At 43.0% G+C, this 15,901-nt stretch overlaps 1 protein-coding gene across 1 annotated transcript in view; it reads right to left on the reverse strand.

Annotated features, from left to right (window-relative positions):
• The window catches only part of LOC139661314 (rho guanine nucleotide exchange factor TIAM1-like), a 65,691-nt gene that overhangs the window by 41,542 nt on the left and 8,248 nt on the right, over positions 1-15,901 (reverse strand). Inside the window, exons 2-5 of the mRNA XM_071539749.1 lie at positions 6,055-6,160; positions 3,685-4,364; positions 1,811-2,097; positions 41-313 (exon numbers count right to left, since the gene is read on the reverse strand). Of these exons, the coding sequence (XP_071395850.1) occupies positions 41-313; positions 1,811-2,097; positions 3,685-4,357 (1,233 nt within the window). The 5' untranslated portion in view covers positions 4,358-4,364; positions 6,055-6,160. The remainder of the gene's footprint in view (positions 1-40; positions 314-1,810; positions 2,098-3,684; positions 4,365-6,054; positions 6,161-15,901) is intronic.

Below are 15,901 nucleotides of genomic sequence, written 5' to 3' on the forward strand. Positions count from 1 at the left end.
ACATGCACACACACACACACACACACACAAACTAACTAACCCAGGCTTGATTGTCCAGCTCCTTTCGGAAGTTCTCGTACACTCCTCCCCTCCCTCCCTCGCCGCCTCTTCCTTCTCCTCCTCCTCCGCTGCTGCTCCCGCTGTCGCTCCCATTGAAGACGCTGCTCTCGGCGGCGGAGTACACCGAGAAGGAGGCCGACATGGCTTTACAGCGCCGCGACCCCAACTCTGCCTCCCCGTCTATCTCCGTGGCGACGCCATCGATGCCACTGTCACCATACTCACTTCCCTCGCCCAGAACGCCCGAGATGTCCTGTAAAACAGAACAAGATGGTAGAAAGACATAGAAATGCACATTATGACTTGGATTTCTAATGTAAATACAGCAAACAAAGTGGCATGTGTGGCAGATTTGGTGGATTTGATACACTGGATAGCCAAAACACATACACACACATTAACACATAAAAACACACTAGAGATACTACAGAGAGAATCAACAATCTGTGGTAACCTGCATGGATGACCAATCTGCCAGTCTAAGTAGTGCAGAAGCTACAAGGTCACTTCTCTCCAATTGCAGAAATCATCCTGACAGCCTAGGCAACACTAGGGGTTACTGGGTTTATATGTGTGTGTGTGTGTGTGTGTGTGTGTGTGTGTGTGTGTGTGTGTGTGTCTGTGTGTGTGTGTCTGTGTGTGCGTGTGAGTGTTTGCATGCATGTCATTTCTGCTGAAACAAAGGTTTGCACTTCAAGTGAGAGGCTCTCTGTGCTTTCACACTTTTCTTCCACCAAACTGCGGCTCCCCTCTGTTCTGCTTCTCTTTGTTTCCCTGTGTTGTCTGTCTATTTATATCCGGCTTGTCTACCCTCTCAGCCCGGCTAGATGAATTTATAATAAGCACTTAGGATGCTCCGCTCTCCACGGGTGCTGGGGGTTCTGGGAATGAGCTGAAAAAAAGCTATTGGTTCTCTATTTCTGTCCCAAGCACGTCTTCATTATTGGGAAACTTTTTTGTTAGTGACACTGTACACGAGTATTACAGTTCACAAATGAATGTTTTTTTCCCTTATTATACTGTCTTGACACTCTTTTGTCCCTTGAACCTCTTATTAATTGGCTTCTTGTGATGTTGGTGGTACATGAATTTGAATTTTTTATACTTTGCCATTCTAGCCTTACCGTAGACCTACTTTTCTGTATAAAAGCTTGTGATAAATGCTTATGTGAAGTGAAGTGAATGTGAAGTGTGAGTGTGTGTGTGTGCGTGTGTGTGTGTGTGTGTGCATGTGTGTGTGTGTGCATGTGTGTGTGTGTGTGTGTGTCTGGACAGTGTGTGTGGGGGGACTGAATGGAGAATGAGTGAGAATGCTTTAATTTCTGGAGGGTGTATGGAGAAACCAGGCCAGCATTGGACAAATAGCCCCATAGGGTCTTTCTCTCTCTGACTCCTTGTAATTCCCTTCATCACTACATAAATATACATGCAAACACACACACACACATGCACACACACACACACACACACACACACACACACACACACACACAACCGTACAGTATTAACACACACAGGAAGTGGCTCTGGTTGTCAACAAAATGTTAATTGCTGCAGTGACTGGTGTCCTCTGTCATGTCAGTGAACCCTCTGAACTTCCTGGACTCCACTGGTAAACAAAGTTCTCCATCAGTTTAGGGGCTATGGGGATGCCCTTCAGAGAGAGTGGGGGAAGTAAAATGGAAGAAAGCTTGGAGGTTTGGAGGCTTAGTGCAGCCTAGAATAGACTTTTTATACTTTTTCACATTACCTGAGTGGTTTGTGCGCGTCGTCCCTGGAAGGCGGGACGCGGTGCGGCCGGGATGCCGAGCCCCGCCAAGCCTTCGGACAGGCAGTGGGAGCGCCGGCAGGGGAGCGTGAACGCCCCGTACCCGCCGCCGTCCTCCTCGGCAGGAGACATCAGCCCCTCCTCCCCCTCCCCATCTCCGACCCCCTGTCCTTCTCTTCGGCTCTTAGCGTAGCGGTTCCTCTGCCCCCTCAGGACGGGACTCTGCTGGCTGCACAGATGGTCCAGAGACGATGCCCTTTCAGCAGAGCCTGCAACATACACAGGTGGTTAATGTAGAGCAATGTGTGTGCGTGTGTGTGTGTGTGTGTGTCTGTGTGTGTCTGTGTGTGTTTAAAGCTTTATAGCATGAAAAAATGTCAAAAAGTGAAAAATACAAATGAATAAATAAAATCAAGGTAGATACAAATGTAAAACAAGATATACCATTTATATATCTAATATTATATATTGCTTATGAAGAAGTATTCCCAGAAGTGATCTAATTTTTCACGAGTATCTATAACCAGAATACATTATTTTAGAATACATTTTTTTTTAGAATACATTTTTTCACGAGTATCTGTAACCAGAATACATTATTTTCTTTGAGTAATGCAACAGAATACAGTTACTATTCCGTATTATTAGTATTCTGTTACTACCCAACCCTGTGTGTGTGCGCCTGTGTGTGTGCACCTGTGTGTGTGTGTGTGTGTGTGTGCCCAGCAGGCCAGTCCATTAGGCAGAGCTTGGCGCCCACCTGGGGCAGCACTCAGACCGTTGGCAGCAGACGTCGGCAGTCACCTGCTGCCGCCCGCTGTCCCTCTGAACTCACAGACTCCAGGAGCTGCAGCAGAGTCCGTTTAGCTAACAGCAGCTACAGGGACTGATGGAGGCCAGGAAATCTTCAATCAGTAGGCCTATTCAGGGCATATTTCTCTAGTTGATAAGTGACTGTGATTTTTGCGCACCCCTCTCCCTCTCATCAAGCGGGTCAAATCAACCTAACACTCCCTCCATGGACACACACACACACACACATTTTCCCACTATCAGTCACCACTCCTTTGCTGGAAGCCCAGGATGAATGACATTATGAATAGAATAAGGTGAGAAGCATTCATGATCATCTTTTGAATTGATGCACGAGCTACGAGATCAATTAGGCCGATGTTCAACTTCAGAAACTACAATTGCAATATTTGCCATATTAATTCCGACACAAAATCATTGGTTAAAATGGATGCAAAATCTATAGCTTGTTTACAGCTAGACAGAGCTTTTGCTGTAGCATGAAAGTCGATATTTTCCGTCTCATTTAGGCCATAATTTAGAAAAAGAAAAAGTTGCTCATTCCTCTACTGACACCGCTAGTAATAGGCTAGTTTTTGGATAGGCCGAGTGAATTTTGTACCACTGTAAAAAACTGTTATGCATTTTGTTAGTTTTCCAGACCGAATTCCATTACTATAATTGAAAATCATTTTATGTTATATTGGACATCAATAATACCATCTGACCTTTCATCAGCATTGAAAATAGTAATCCTTAGTAATCCTTCAAATTGATCTGACTGAAGCTCTCAGGACACCAGCCCAATGTTTATTAATGCATGCAGAATAGGATGGACACACACACACACACACACACACAGAGACACATGGGTATTATATGACTATAAAATGTGTAAACAAAAGCATACATACATTAATTCCATCAGTGTCATTATAAATCCAGGTTATTGGCAATAAATACCACTAGTAATGGGCAGCATTTACATAGGCTGGCATACTGGCACGGGGCAGCCCTATGTGTGTGTTTACGTGTGTGTGTGTATGTGTGTGTATGTTTACCACCCTCACCTGCACTGCCTCTGGGCCGTGTGAACTGCTCCTCCTCCTCTTCTTCTCCTCCGTCTATTATCTCCTCGGTGCTGGTCAGGTGCTCCTGGCTCAGGTCGGACAGAGAGAACTCCAGACTGTCTTCTCTCCACATGTCCGCCGACTTGGACCTCTTCTTTTTAAAACTTCCCCCTTCCCTCGGTCCCTCTGTCATTCGCTGGAGGTACCTCACCTCTCCGACCACGTCCCCCTCTCCCTCCCCCTCTCCCTCCCCTTCCCCCATGGAGTCCTCCCCTCCATCCTGAGCCACAGTGTCCGCCTCGGAGGTCTCCGGAGTGGGCGTGGCCAAGGGGTCGTCATCGTGCTGATAAGACTCTGGCCTCATTGTCATGGCGACGCGTTGTGTCCAGTGGGGGTTGATGCCGAACTCTCCGAACGCATCTGTCGGGTTGAACGGTTCCAGCCCGTTCTCTGCTAAGGATTGTGGGATACTAGGGGTGCTGGAAGAGCGAGTCGAGGCTTCTGAGTTTCTGTGTTCCTGTTTGACCGAAGAGGAGTGGCGGGAACGGCGGGTGATCGGCTGCTTGTTGGACAGACGGAGTGAGCGGGACGTGTGCTTACGGGAGAGGTGTCCCGTCACATCGCCGTAGAAACCACTGTCTCCATTCTGACTCTCCACGTTTCCCATGATTCAACTGCAGATGAAGGAAGAGATTGTTGAAAAACTCCTATTTCTTAGTGCAGTATACTGACATCTGTCATTCATTAGCTTGGGTTTAAGACATGTTTTTAGGGCACAATCTCAATCTGTTTCATTAATTTCCAAACACCATTTAACCAGGGGAGAGTGCGCTTATGACATGATTAGGTTTGGGTTTTCTTAAGGAAGCTATTGATTGTGTTTTGAATAGTTGATAGAAACACATGGCTCTCTGCTTCCACATCTTTACCAGACAGCAAGTCATTCCAGTGGAGCTTCCTAATTGCATTGTCAAAATCATTCTAAACTAACAAGGATTTCTATCACAGGATGGGTTAAACCGGTTCTTACAGAGATTTCTGGCCATGAGAGTCAAATGATGATCAGACAGACAGGTAACCATGTTGAAGAGGTTGTTTACTCTCTCAAGTTTATTGCTCAAAACCAGGTCAATCTGTGCCCTGGATGAGCAAGTAACCTTTGTCGGCCCTTTAACTTCTAGGTCAAAGGTATCCATGATCTGTTTGAGTGCCTTTTAGGGTTGGGCAATTGGGCGGATACATTGGGGATTGGGGATCAGGTATCGGCGATCAATGGGTGCAAATTCCCTTGCCAATATATTTTGCCAATTTAAATTACCTTAATCTTTGGTAATTTACCTGAACACAGCCTAAACACAGTCAAAATTTCAGAGAGGCTTCTTCAGTATGTGCTGGTTTTGTCCCATTTGAGTATCTTGCTCAAATGGGACAAAACCTATTGGGAATGTATCATAACCTGATACTTCTGTATCAGTTTGTCTTGACTGTGAGGCGTTGTGGTATAATTGAAAATGTAAAAATACCCCTTCCTTGCACATTTAAAAGCTACGTTTCAAATCAAGTCATCACATATGATGGATCAATATATTGGGGATCGGCCATATATGTGATGATGACAAATGGTTGACAGAAAGGATGTAGACTAGCGCCCACCCCTAGTGCCGCTCTACCTGACTTGTTCTCCCAGGTGATGTTAAAATCCTTAGGGTGAACTCTTTCTTAAAGTTACATTCCCTCAGCATGCATTTCAATCCGTTTGCGCTGAATTCTGTCGTTCGTAAAGTTATCTAAGCATTCTGTTCACCTCCTGATCTCTGTTATATAAGCGCATGGAGCTGCTGAGTCAGCTACTGTCAGATCACTGGGCCTCTGTGAGTCACACATCATCAAACCCACACCATGCTGGTCCTCAGGTTCACAGTGTGGGCTCAGACTGGAGAGGGAAGGATGACGGAGAGAGAGGGAATGAAGAAAACAGAGAGAGAGACTGACAGACACACTGTGAAAAACCTCTATTTTAACAGGTAATTTAATCTTGTATTGAGTGTGAAAATGTATATTTTTTAGTGAAAATAAATGAAAGAATCGGACTTTGCTTCAATCACTTGTTTCAATATGATTCGGCTTGTGTCAAGAATTTTCTAGAAAGAATTGGCAATATATTGAAACTGGCAAGCCTTACTTCAAGATATTCCCACACGCTTTTGAAAAAAATCTTGAAACTAGCTGAAGTGCATTGAAACAATATTCCAGCCGATTGGCAGGATTTTACAACTCAATACAAGATGAAATCACTTATAAGGTGGAGATTTTTGCAGCACTGAGAGAGAAAAGAGTGTATGAAGGTATAAGATCGTTCAATACCTGTGACTGAGCAGCTGCATCACCGGCATCCCCACGCTAGTGCGGTGTCATCTTTCACCGACCGCATGGTCCTCCGCACAGACTGCTACTGAAGTGTTGCACCGCCCTTGATGGAAACAGGAAGAGAGAGGAGGCTTTCACAGGAGCTCTCACTGCTTCAAAGTGACATCAAGTATCAAACACAGACTGAGAAAGAGCAGGAAGAGGGGAAGAGGAAGGTGCTTTTCAAAACACTGCAGAGGATATAGAGTGTTACATAAAGTGGGTGAAGTAAACTTGAAAGAGACAGTGTGAAGTACACTTGAGATGGAGCCTATAGGAGGAGAGACAGTATACAGTATGAAGGGGAAGAAAGAACAGTATGCCTGGAGTTATGCTAATGCAGAGAGGCAAGTAAGGACAGCAGATAAACATCAACAAACACACACACACATATGCACACATATACAAACTCATAGAATCATCAAAAGCAAAGTGCAGAGGTATTGTCTGAGCCTGAGGGATAAAACTCACAAACAACCACAATGGCTTTGAACTGCACCCTAAAACACACTGCAAACCCAAAACCAAACAGGCATGTATAGGCATGTGCACAAAACATTTTTGGGAAAACACCCCATCGTCTCCCTACAAACAAAGACACACACACATACACACACATTGCATGCACATGCACACACACACACACACACACACACACACGCACATTGTAAGATGACAGAAGATGAAAGCAGCTATGGAGTATGATTTTCTGCTTAAGACTCAATTAAATGATCCTTGCCAACATGACCTAATTTTCTCTAATACCAGCCCTGAGCTGCTTAGAGTAGACTGTCATTTCCATAATGTGCTATGTATGGAGCCATGCAAGTGCAAACATGCTTGCTTCTACGTAGGTTTGCATGTGTCCGCACATGTGTTGCATATTGAAAGTTCACAACTTGACGAACTACACGATCGTTATTCATATGGTATGCAGAACAGGTCAGGTATTTGTGTTGAGACCATGGGCGTGATGCTGCAAACCAAAGTATGCAAAACCAAATACCTGCTCATTGGTGGATTACCACAATCACATCGAGTCCGCTACTTGAGAGATCCTTCTCAGTCAGCCAATAGAGGTGTTGCAGAAACAACATGTAATTATATATATATATGTATAATACATATATAATATTCTAGATATTCTAGATATATATTCTATATCCTTTATCCCACGTGCAATAAATATGCTTTCTACTTCTGCATTTTTGCACATTTAAGCACTTTATTTTGCTAGGATTCTTTATTGTATGATTGTTTGTATTTGTACTGTACTACGTGGCATTGTGTTCTCATTGTTTTTATTGTGACTTGCTGCAAAATTAATTTCCCCTTGTGGGACAATAAAGACCTGAACCTGAACCTGAACATGAACATGAACATGAACATGAACATGAACCTGAATCTGAACCTTAACCTGAAATGTTCCAGCGCAAGTCTGACTGGCTGCTGTCAACACTGCAAACACCATGGTCAAGTTTTTTTATGTGGTTAGCTGTTCCAATACAGCAGGGAACAGTGGAGAAGAAATCATTTTGTAGATTTCCATAAATCAAGGAGAAAAAAAAACATAAAACAATCATCAGAAAAAAGAAGACAACTATGGATAGCCTCAATCCATCGTCAAAGCAGACAACAATCAGTACAGGGTCTGCTCTGCAGTTCATATCTGGTGAGTAGTTTTAACTAGGTAGGCTATAGCTTTCCAAATATAAGACTCGCTATCCAAGTAAGAGCCAACATGAAATCTTATTCAACTTTAGAGAAAGAAATATCTGAACAATTGCTAGCATACACAACATCATCTACTGCTTTCATTGCTTCGTAATGCAAAAGAAGCATCAAGGATTCATTTACACAGCTGCTGATTTATCCTACCTAGCGTTGCCTAGCCTAGCTATAGCTAGCTAGCTTGCAAGATTTGTAACTAAGTTTGACATGGACTTTCCTAAACCTTAATTTTGACTATACTTGCTGTTTTTTTCTAAACACAAATCAGATCTCACTCCCAATTTGTTTATTCCTTGGGGTTGAAATGTACCCAATCAACCATGTTAGAGTAACAAGCTGACTCCACATAAAGGAGAGTTACAGCTAAGAGAAACTGCTGACGATAAAGAAAGTGACATTTTTGGATGGTATTTTTTCAGCAGATGCTCTGCATTGTGTGTGTGTGTGTGTGTGTGTGTGTGTGTGTGTGTGTGGAAACTTCTCCACTGCAGCACATTGCGCCCCAGCTGTGGGAAGCGGTTACATAAGCTGGACTCGACCCTGATACCTCTCCTCCTCTTCTTCTCTGCCTCTCACTCCACCCTTTACTTCTCATCCCTCCTCCATCCCGCCTGATGGAGAGCTTTCCCAACCCACATGCTTTTGGTCTCCCCCAAACACACATGTACACACACACACACACACACACACACACATAATGTCATGCATTGACAATTTATTTAATCATTTTTTTGCTTGATTTTTCACAAGTGCAAAAATAGGTGTCAGTGCCAAAATCAATTTGAGCTATTATGAAACTCTAACATACATGTATATAGAGTGTTGTAAAACTCCCAAGTCTTCTATTTTCATAGATACATAGATAGATAGATAGATAGATAGATAGATAGATAGATAGATAGATAGATAGATAGATAGATTAGGAAAATTGAGTTCTCGCAGCAGCAACACACACTTGAGGCACACTACACATTATAAAAAGCCAATTAAACGTTGTTGTTTTTTGCATATTGTCCCTATATTCTGGTTTGTTAAAGGATTTAATATACAGTATGTGTGTGTAATGTGTAATAATTCTCTCACACTTCCCAGCCCCTTTCACGCTGAATGCATTGTTTTTAGCCTCTATCACCACCAATGTCTCCAAAGCGTGCTTTATTTCCATCCTCACAGCTCCCAGTACGGGACATTTAGCGCAATCTGTTTGACACTCAGACAGTATCACTATTAGAGGACTACAAATAGACATAGGAATCAGATATTACAAAGCCGTTTCAGGTTGTGGTGCCTCTGTGGCCCTGCATGGATGATCAGGTGGTGTGTAGATTGAAGCAATATGTACGTACCCACAGGAAAAAAAAGGTTTATTGTCAAAATACACACTGTCAAGCATGCTGTGTTCTAAAAATACAACATTTGGTTGGTTTAGTAAATTCCACTGCAAATAAAATACAAAGATTATTCAGAAGTCACATGCTCACACATAAAAGAGAACTCTTGGTTACATTAACTGTGCCATTTCCAAGCCATAGTTCATCTATAAGTCCGTCTGACCCGGTTCAGTACAGCAGAGGTGAAACAACACATAGGCCAAACTCGCACAAACAAAACAAGCCTCTCTGACACAACACTGGGGAAATCAAACCATTGCCTTTCCTCTGGCAACGTACAGTCGAAAATGTTTAGTCTCTTCGTTTTTCCTCTCCCCGTGCCCTAAAGCAAGGCATGGGAGAAGGAGAGGGGTAACGAGGAGAGAGGGGGAGAGAGAGCGCTCTGCTCTGCAAAACCCACGTAGAGCCGAGAGGTGAGGCAAGGCTGGAGGCGACAAACATGAGGAGGAGGAGTAGGAGGAGGAGGAGGAGGAGGAGGAGGAGGAGGGGAGGGGGCAGACAGGGGAGAGAGAGAGAAGAGAGAAGAAGGGAAAGGAGAAAAACAGATTGTGCAGTCCTGCTATGAATAGAAGTTTGATATGGAAAAGTAAGAGAACCTAAGAGGAAAAGAATGAAGAGAGAGAGCGAGATAGAGAGAGAGAGGGGGAGAGAGAGAGAGATAGAGAGAGTGGGGAGTCCTATTGTTGCAGAGCTTTAAGTGGATAAGTAGACATGTGCTCTGGCTGCCTCTCTTTGGGCTTAATTGAGGGAGCCGAGACAAAAGAGGAAACATAATTATTCGCTCTCTTTCTCGCTCCCTCTCAGAGTATATTAACACATTGTAGAGAGTATATTAACACAATGACTCGCGTAACTGCAGCCAAAGCATCATTACCATGCAGACATGCACTGCCTCACACACACACTCACACACACACACACACACACACACACACACACACTGAGAGGGACAAAGAACAATGTTGATAAAGCTGAAATCCAGACTGGTTATATGTATTAATTTAAAAAAAATCTTCAATTTCCAATTCTAAAAATTCAACAAGTCCCTTCAATTCATTTTTAAGCTTACAGCAGATTTTTTTTAATTTATTCAACACAAAATCTATCACAAACACCTTCTTAAAAGCATGTGCAGCCACACTGCTTTCCTAACACGGAGCAAAAAGCTCTCCTGGCTGAGTATAATGGATGTGCGCACACACACATAGCCTAACACACACACACACACAATCACACAGAAAGAGAGAGACAGAGAGAGAGAGAGACTGAGCTATGCAACGTAGTGGGACTGGATGTGCCACTTAACTGTACTGTCAGAAAGAGCAATGTACTGGAACTGTCAAACTCTCTCACACTGCCATGTTGCTGTTGTTGCATTAGAGAGATGCTCAGCACCTATAGGCTCTCAAGTCTATCACCCAACACATGAACACAAACACACACGCACACACACACACACACAAGCAGGCAGTTTGCACAGCATACACTACCAGTAAAGCACAATGACACAAAGGTAGACATGCTTCCAGTCACACACACCTGAGTACGTCAAATCCCATGAGAAAACTGAGCAGGTTTTCTGACACATACACACACACACATGCATATACATACACACACACACCTTGGATAAATACCAAAGGCCTGTCAGAACAGGCACAGAGAAGGCACACACCCTTCTTCCCCCGCCAATCTTTTCATCTCTGCACCTGTCTCCCAGCTCCACCCTACATGACACACGGCCCGGGTCTCTGGATCCAAACCACACATGACGGAGATGTACTGTACAGCATTGTAAACGAAGCCAACAAAAACTGTCTGATTGTTTTTCAATCCTGTCATTGTCTAGACCACATGCTGTGCCTGTTGGAATGAGACACCGACTGCAAATTACAAAAGCATACAAAACCACCTGTACAGGTCCATCACCTTTTCCCTGAAGGACAACATATAAATATATTTTAAAACATGTTTCAATGTGGAACCCCATTTTTGGAGTAGAGTCTTGTATTTTAGGCTGTACCCAGTCCAACCCACTATGTATAAGAACATAGAAATGAAAATGGCTGCAGGCAACAATTGTGGGATTTTAACGTTTGAAATTCTATTCCTAAACACTATCATTTCACTACATTTTAGGGGGGGGGGGGTCATTACCTATTCCACATTCAATTCATAAACATACACTGTATCCCATCCATAAAACGTGTTAGCATTTTGTCAACCAAGGACTTTTAAGTTACCTACTGATCTTTGAAATTTGTTTTAATACTGTTATCAATCACTTTGTAGGAATAGGTGCCACTTCAATTCAATTGCTTCAATTCCTTTGTTAGTAGTTAAGAAAAAAGGACTTGTAGTTATTAGTAACTAACTGACTAACTAGAAGTAACTAATCAGATGGTTGTTTGTCTTTATTGCTAATGTACTAGGAACTATTAAAAAGACAAATGTACAGTACGTCTGATCTTGTGTTTTATTGAGTTGAATTGAATTGAATTGAATTGAATTGAATTGAATTGAATTGAATTGAATTGAATTGAAATATCAAAAGAAAATATTTTGTACCTAGAACAGATGGCTGAGGTAGTGACAACAGTGACCAGTCTAGACACCGCTGTAAGCAGAGAACCTCTCAGATTGACTGAGCTCTCTGACCTCTCTCTGCACCCTCTAACCAAGACCCCCCACCCCAAGCCTCAAAACATGAATCAATGAACCAATCGCCGGACCCACCCTGCCCCCGGGCCTTTTCCCGCACCTTCCACATTCCTCCATCCCCCCCCCCCCCCCCCCAAGGCAGGGAGTGAAGGGGTGAGGTTAAGGGTCTCTCTGGGGGGTAAACTAAGGAATTTCTGGATGGGGAAACCATCATTCCTTAGAAGTCAAAATAAAATACCACGGGAATCTAGGAGAAGACATTCAGTGCTTCTCTGTGCCCTTGATTTTGCATACACACATGCAGGCACACACAGACACACACAGACACACACAGACACACACAGAGACAAGCATGCCTGTACACACACAAGGTGAAGGTGTTATCAGTGTTGGGCTTCCTTGTTGTTGTTTACATTGAGGCAAACCTGCCATGGAAGATAACAGACACAGTGTGAATAACATGGGAATCAGGAATAGGTGCAGGAAGGCTCAATAGTCCCAACAAATAAGGATCGGGGACATGTGCATGTGTGGGTGTGTGTGTGTGTGTGTGTGTGTGTGTGTGTGTGTGTGTGTGTGTGTGTGTGTGTGTCTGTGCACACCTTTATGTTGCACAGGTCTGTGTGCTTTGTTAAAATTTGAGGAGGTATCTATCCAATCCTGAGTGATAATGCTTGGATATGCTCTGAAAACATCCCATTGTGGAGATGGGAGTGCACACTCCACTGCACTCCCACAGTCCCTCCGAGACGGCAATGTCTGAGACATCAGTGGCAGAATTCCCTGGAAGAGGGAGATTAGCTTCCTATTCATCCTGTTGGGATCTGACAAGACACGCGCCGCCTCCCCCCTCTCTCTCCCAGCTTACACACACACACACACACACAAACAGCGTGCCTGCAGAGCATGAGGCTCGGCTGCTACTTAAATCAAACATTAACTGGTGAAAGACAAATTATAATTTATTCCTGAAGACTGCTTTTATTTTGAGGCCACAGAGTAGGACAAGCATGAGAATGACAGACAGAAGTCGAGTGGAAGGAACAAATAGAGACAGATGAAAGTTATTAATTTACTATGGCTCCAATATTCATCATGTTCATAAATAGAGAGGTAGAGACAACAGATATAAGATTTGGGGCCATGCGGATAGTGGATGCAAACCAATAACACTGCTAATTCCCGTCAAACAATATGTGCCAGGGAATAGACAGAGGTCAAGAAAGCAAGATAGACTAGGAGAGCTTAAAAGTGAGAGAAAAGCGTGATCTTGGTATTATAAGGTTCTATCTGACCTTTTTGTCAAAACTGAGTTAGTCTCATGAACCTATTCTATTAGTGCCTGTTGACATATGTGTGGTGTTATTTTTTTTTAAATAATTATTTTTGAGTCTGTAATTTCTAAAACAAAAGGACACATCTCCATTTAACTCAATGGATGCTGAAAAATTTGACGCTCAAAATATCTCAGAACTATCCTGAAGGCAGATAGAACCTTATAATTCTAAACTCACGAAAGGGGAAATAAAATAATAACAATAACCTTTATTTGTATAGCACCTTTCATACACAACATGCAGCTCAAAGTGCTTTACATCAATAAAAGGCAGATAAAAGACAGATAAAAAGATAAAATTCATATACAAGAACAAGCAAAAAGCATTGCATTAAAATAATCAAATCAAGTAAAATAGAAAGATAAAAGAACACAACAAATACTCCCACTTTTAGATGCACATTGTGAGTGAACCCATATGTTTTTCTTTAATTTTCTTCCTGATTCTACTCTTGATCTGATATTTACATCAGATCTCACTGCCTAAGGCAGACGAGAATCATCGATTCTCCTCTTGGTCAAAAACCTCACCATCCACAGATGGATGAGAATCATACAGGGTAAAGCCCTGTCCCCCCCAAATATAGAGATAGATATATATAGAGAGTTATGTAGTACAGTGTATCATCTGCAAAATGACACACATAAAAAATGTGAGTAGCAAGCTTTAGATTTTGGGTCAGTGTCTCTGTGTGGCATCTGAGGATCAAGTCAAAAAGATATAGGGCACTGGAACCCAGCGTCAGCCAATTTACTACACTCCACTCTTCAAGTGTCACTAACCTCATTAAATACACTCCTCTGCCGTTTCCAGGGGCTTACACTGTATGCTCCTTAACTCAGATTTCAGCTGACTGTCTCTGCAGCACGGAACGCAGTCAGGGATTACCATATTTTAAAGAAAATCCTTCCACCACGAGTCCTCCATTGAGTGAGAAGCCAAAGTGAGTCAATGAGTGTGTGTAGCTTCTGACACTCCACTCTAGGTTCTGAGTGCCATGTCAGCGATCAGAGTCCCTGCATAATTTCTAACCCAGGAAGCCCCACAAATTTAAACCTCCCAGTATGATAAAGCTCTCCGCCTGTTTCAAGATGTATATTTTAATGTAAGTCTTTCATACTGAATGATCAGAGTGCTCCATTCCCCTACTTGTTCTCTGAGGGAGGAGGAGATCAAGGCATGTCAGTCTAAATTAAATCCTATCAGGACTGCTGTTGTAGGTCTGCGCTACTTGAAATCCCCTTGTTGGTAGAACCATACAGCCTCATCAATGACAAATGGCGAACTATCTTTGCTTTTTGTTAAATGTTAATACATCCTCTCCCCCTTCCCATTCCCCAGTCACTGTTCACTCATGACATTAGGTTCCTGATGAAATAGTGATTGCACAGACAATCGTCGCCCAATCAACTGAATATTCATGTGGTGATTTGCTGATCCAGATATGTGAGAGGCAGTAAAACAAGTGTTGTTTAATTATCCAGGAGGAGTGGGACGAGAGGTTGACTGTGTTCCAGATTCAGCTGGTAACCGTAGAAACCCTGCAGGACAATAAACAGCCTGGGGCGCGGGGGTGGGAGTGTACGAGGAAGATAAAAACGCTGCAAAAAGAAAGAGAGAGCGTACTATGTGGACGGACGTGGCATTGTATTTGGCCTCATGCTATTGAAATGGCACGTGGGCCATGTAACAACAAGCAGAAAGACAGACACACACACATGCACACACACACGTGAATGGACTAGTTAGATCGACATATCAGTTTGCCAATGTTGGGCTTATGTTAAATATCGGATACCGTGCAGTCAGTGTCGTCCACAGCCGATGTGAATGTGGTTCCTCCCTGACCACAGCTACATAAAATCAGTCTCTAAATTCTGCAATGAAGTTGTATTTTCTTTGCATTTTATTTTTTTGGTTTGAGAGTTCAATGATGGTTTTTTGGGGGGTTTTTTTGTAAATTAAGTCTTGGTGGGTGGGACACCCTGCTGTAAAAAGCTACTAACACTAAAATAATTTCATTAGTATTGGTTTCTCCCCAAGGTTCTTTCCTTTTTTTTTCAAATTGAGGTTTTCGTGGGAGTTTTTCCTTGTTCTTATTGAGGGTCTCAGGTCAGGGGGCTGTTTTTTTCATTTATTGTTTCATAATGTGGGAGTTGGGAAGCCCTGTAAGACTGCAGCTGTGATTCAGTGCTATGCAAATAAAGTTAATTTAACTTGACTTTTAGTGTTGATGATTTTCTATCCCGCCAAGAATAAAATTCTCTGGGAAACAACAAATACTTTACATTTTTGGGGGCATAGAAATGGTCAGATTTAAAAAAAAATATTGAATATTGGCACCAAGTGTCACCTTCAAAAGTCCATATCAGTTAAACCACAGCATCAACACAGACACAGATACAGACACGCATGGACACACACAGACACAGAAATGTAGACAGGTGTGAATGGAGCCAAATTGGCGGGTAATGCTTCCTATTCCGCTCTGCTCAGGCTGAAGGGACGGTGAAATAACAGGGTGGATGAGTGGCTGAGAGAGAGGGATAAGAGTGGTTTAGGCAAAGGTAGACTGATTGAGGTTGGAGGTTGAAATAGGGGGGGATGGGACAAGAGCGGCGGAGAGCCTACAAAAAAAAAAAAGATGATGTTGTTGAAAGAGGGATGAGAGGCTGTAAGAGCGGG

This window comes from Centroberyx affinis, unplaced genomic scaffold (genome assembly GCF_046629955.1).
Source record: "Centroberyx affinis isolate AG114_WGS23_722 - 3 ecotype Tasmania unplaced genomic scaffold, CSIRO-AGI_Caff_v1 ptg003508l_1, whole genome shotgun sequence".
NCBI lineage: Eukaryota > Metazoa > Chordata > Actinopteri > Beryciformes > Berycidae > Centroberyx > Centroberyx affinis.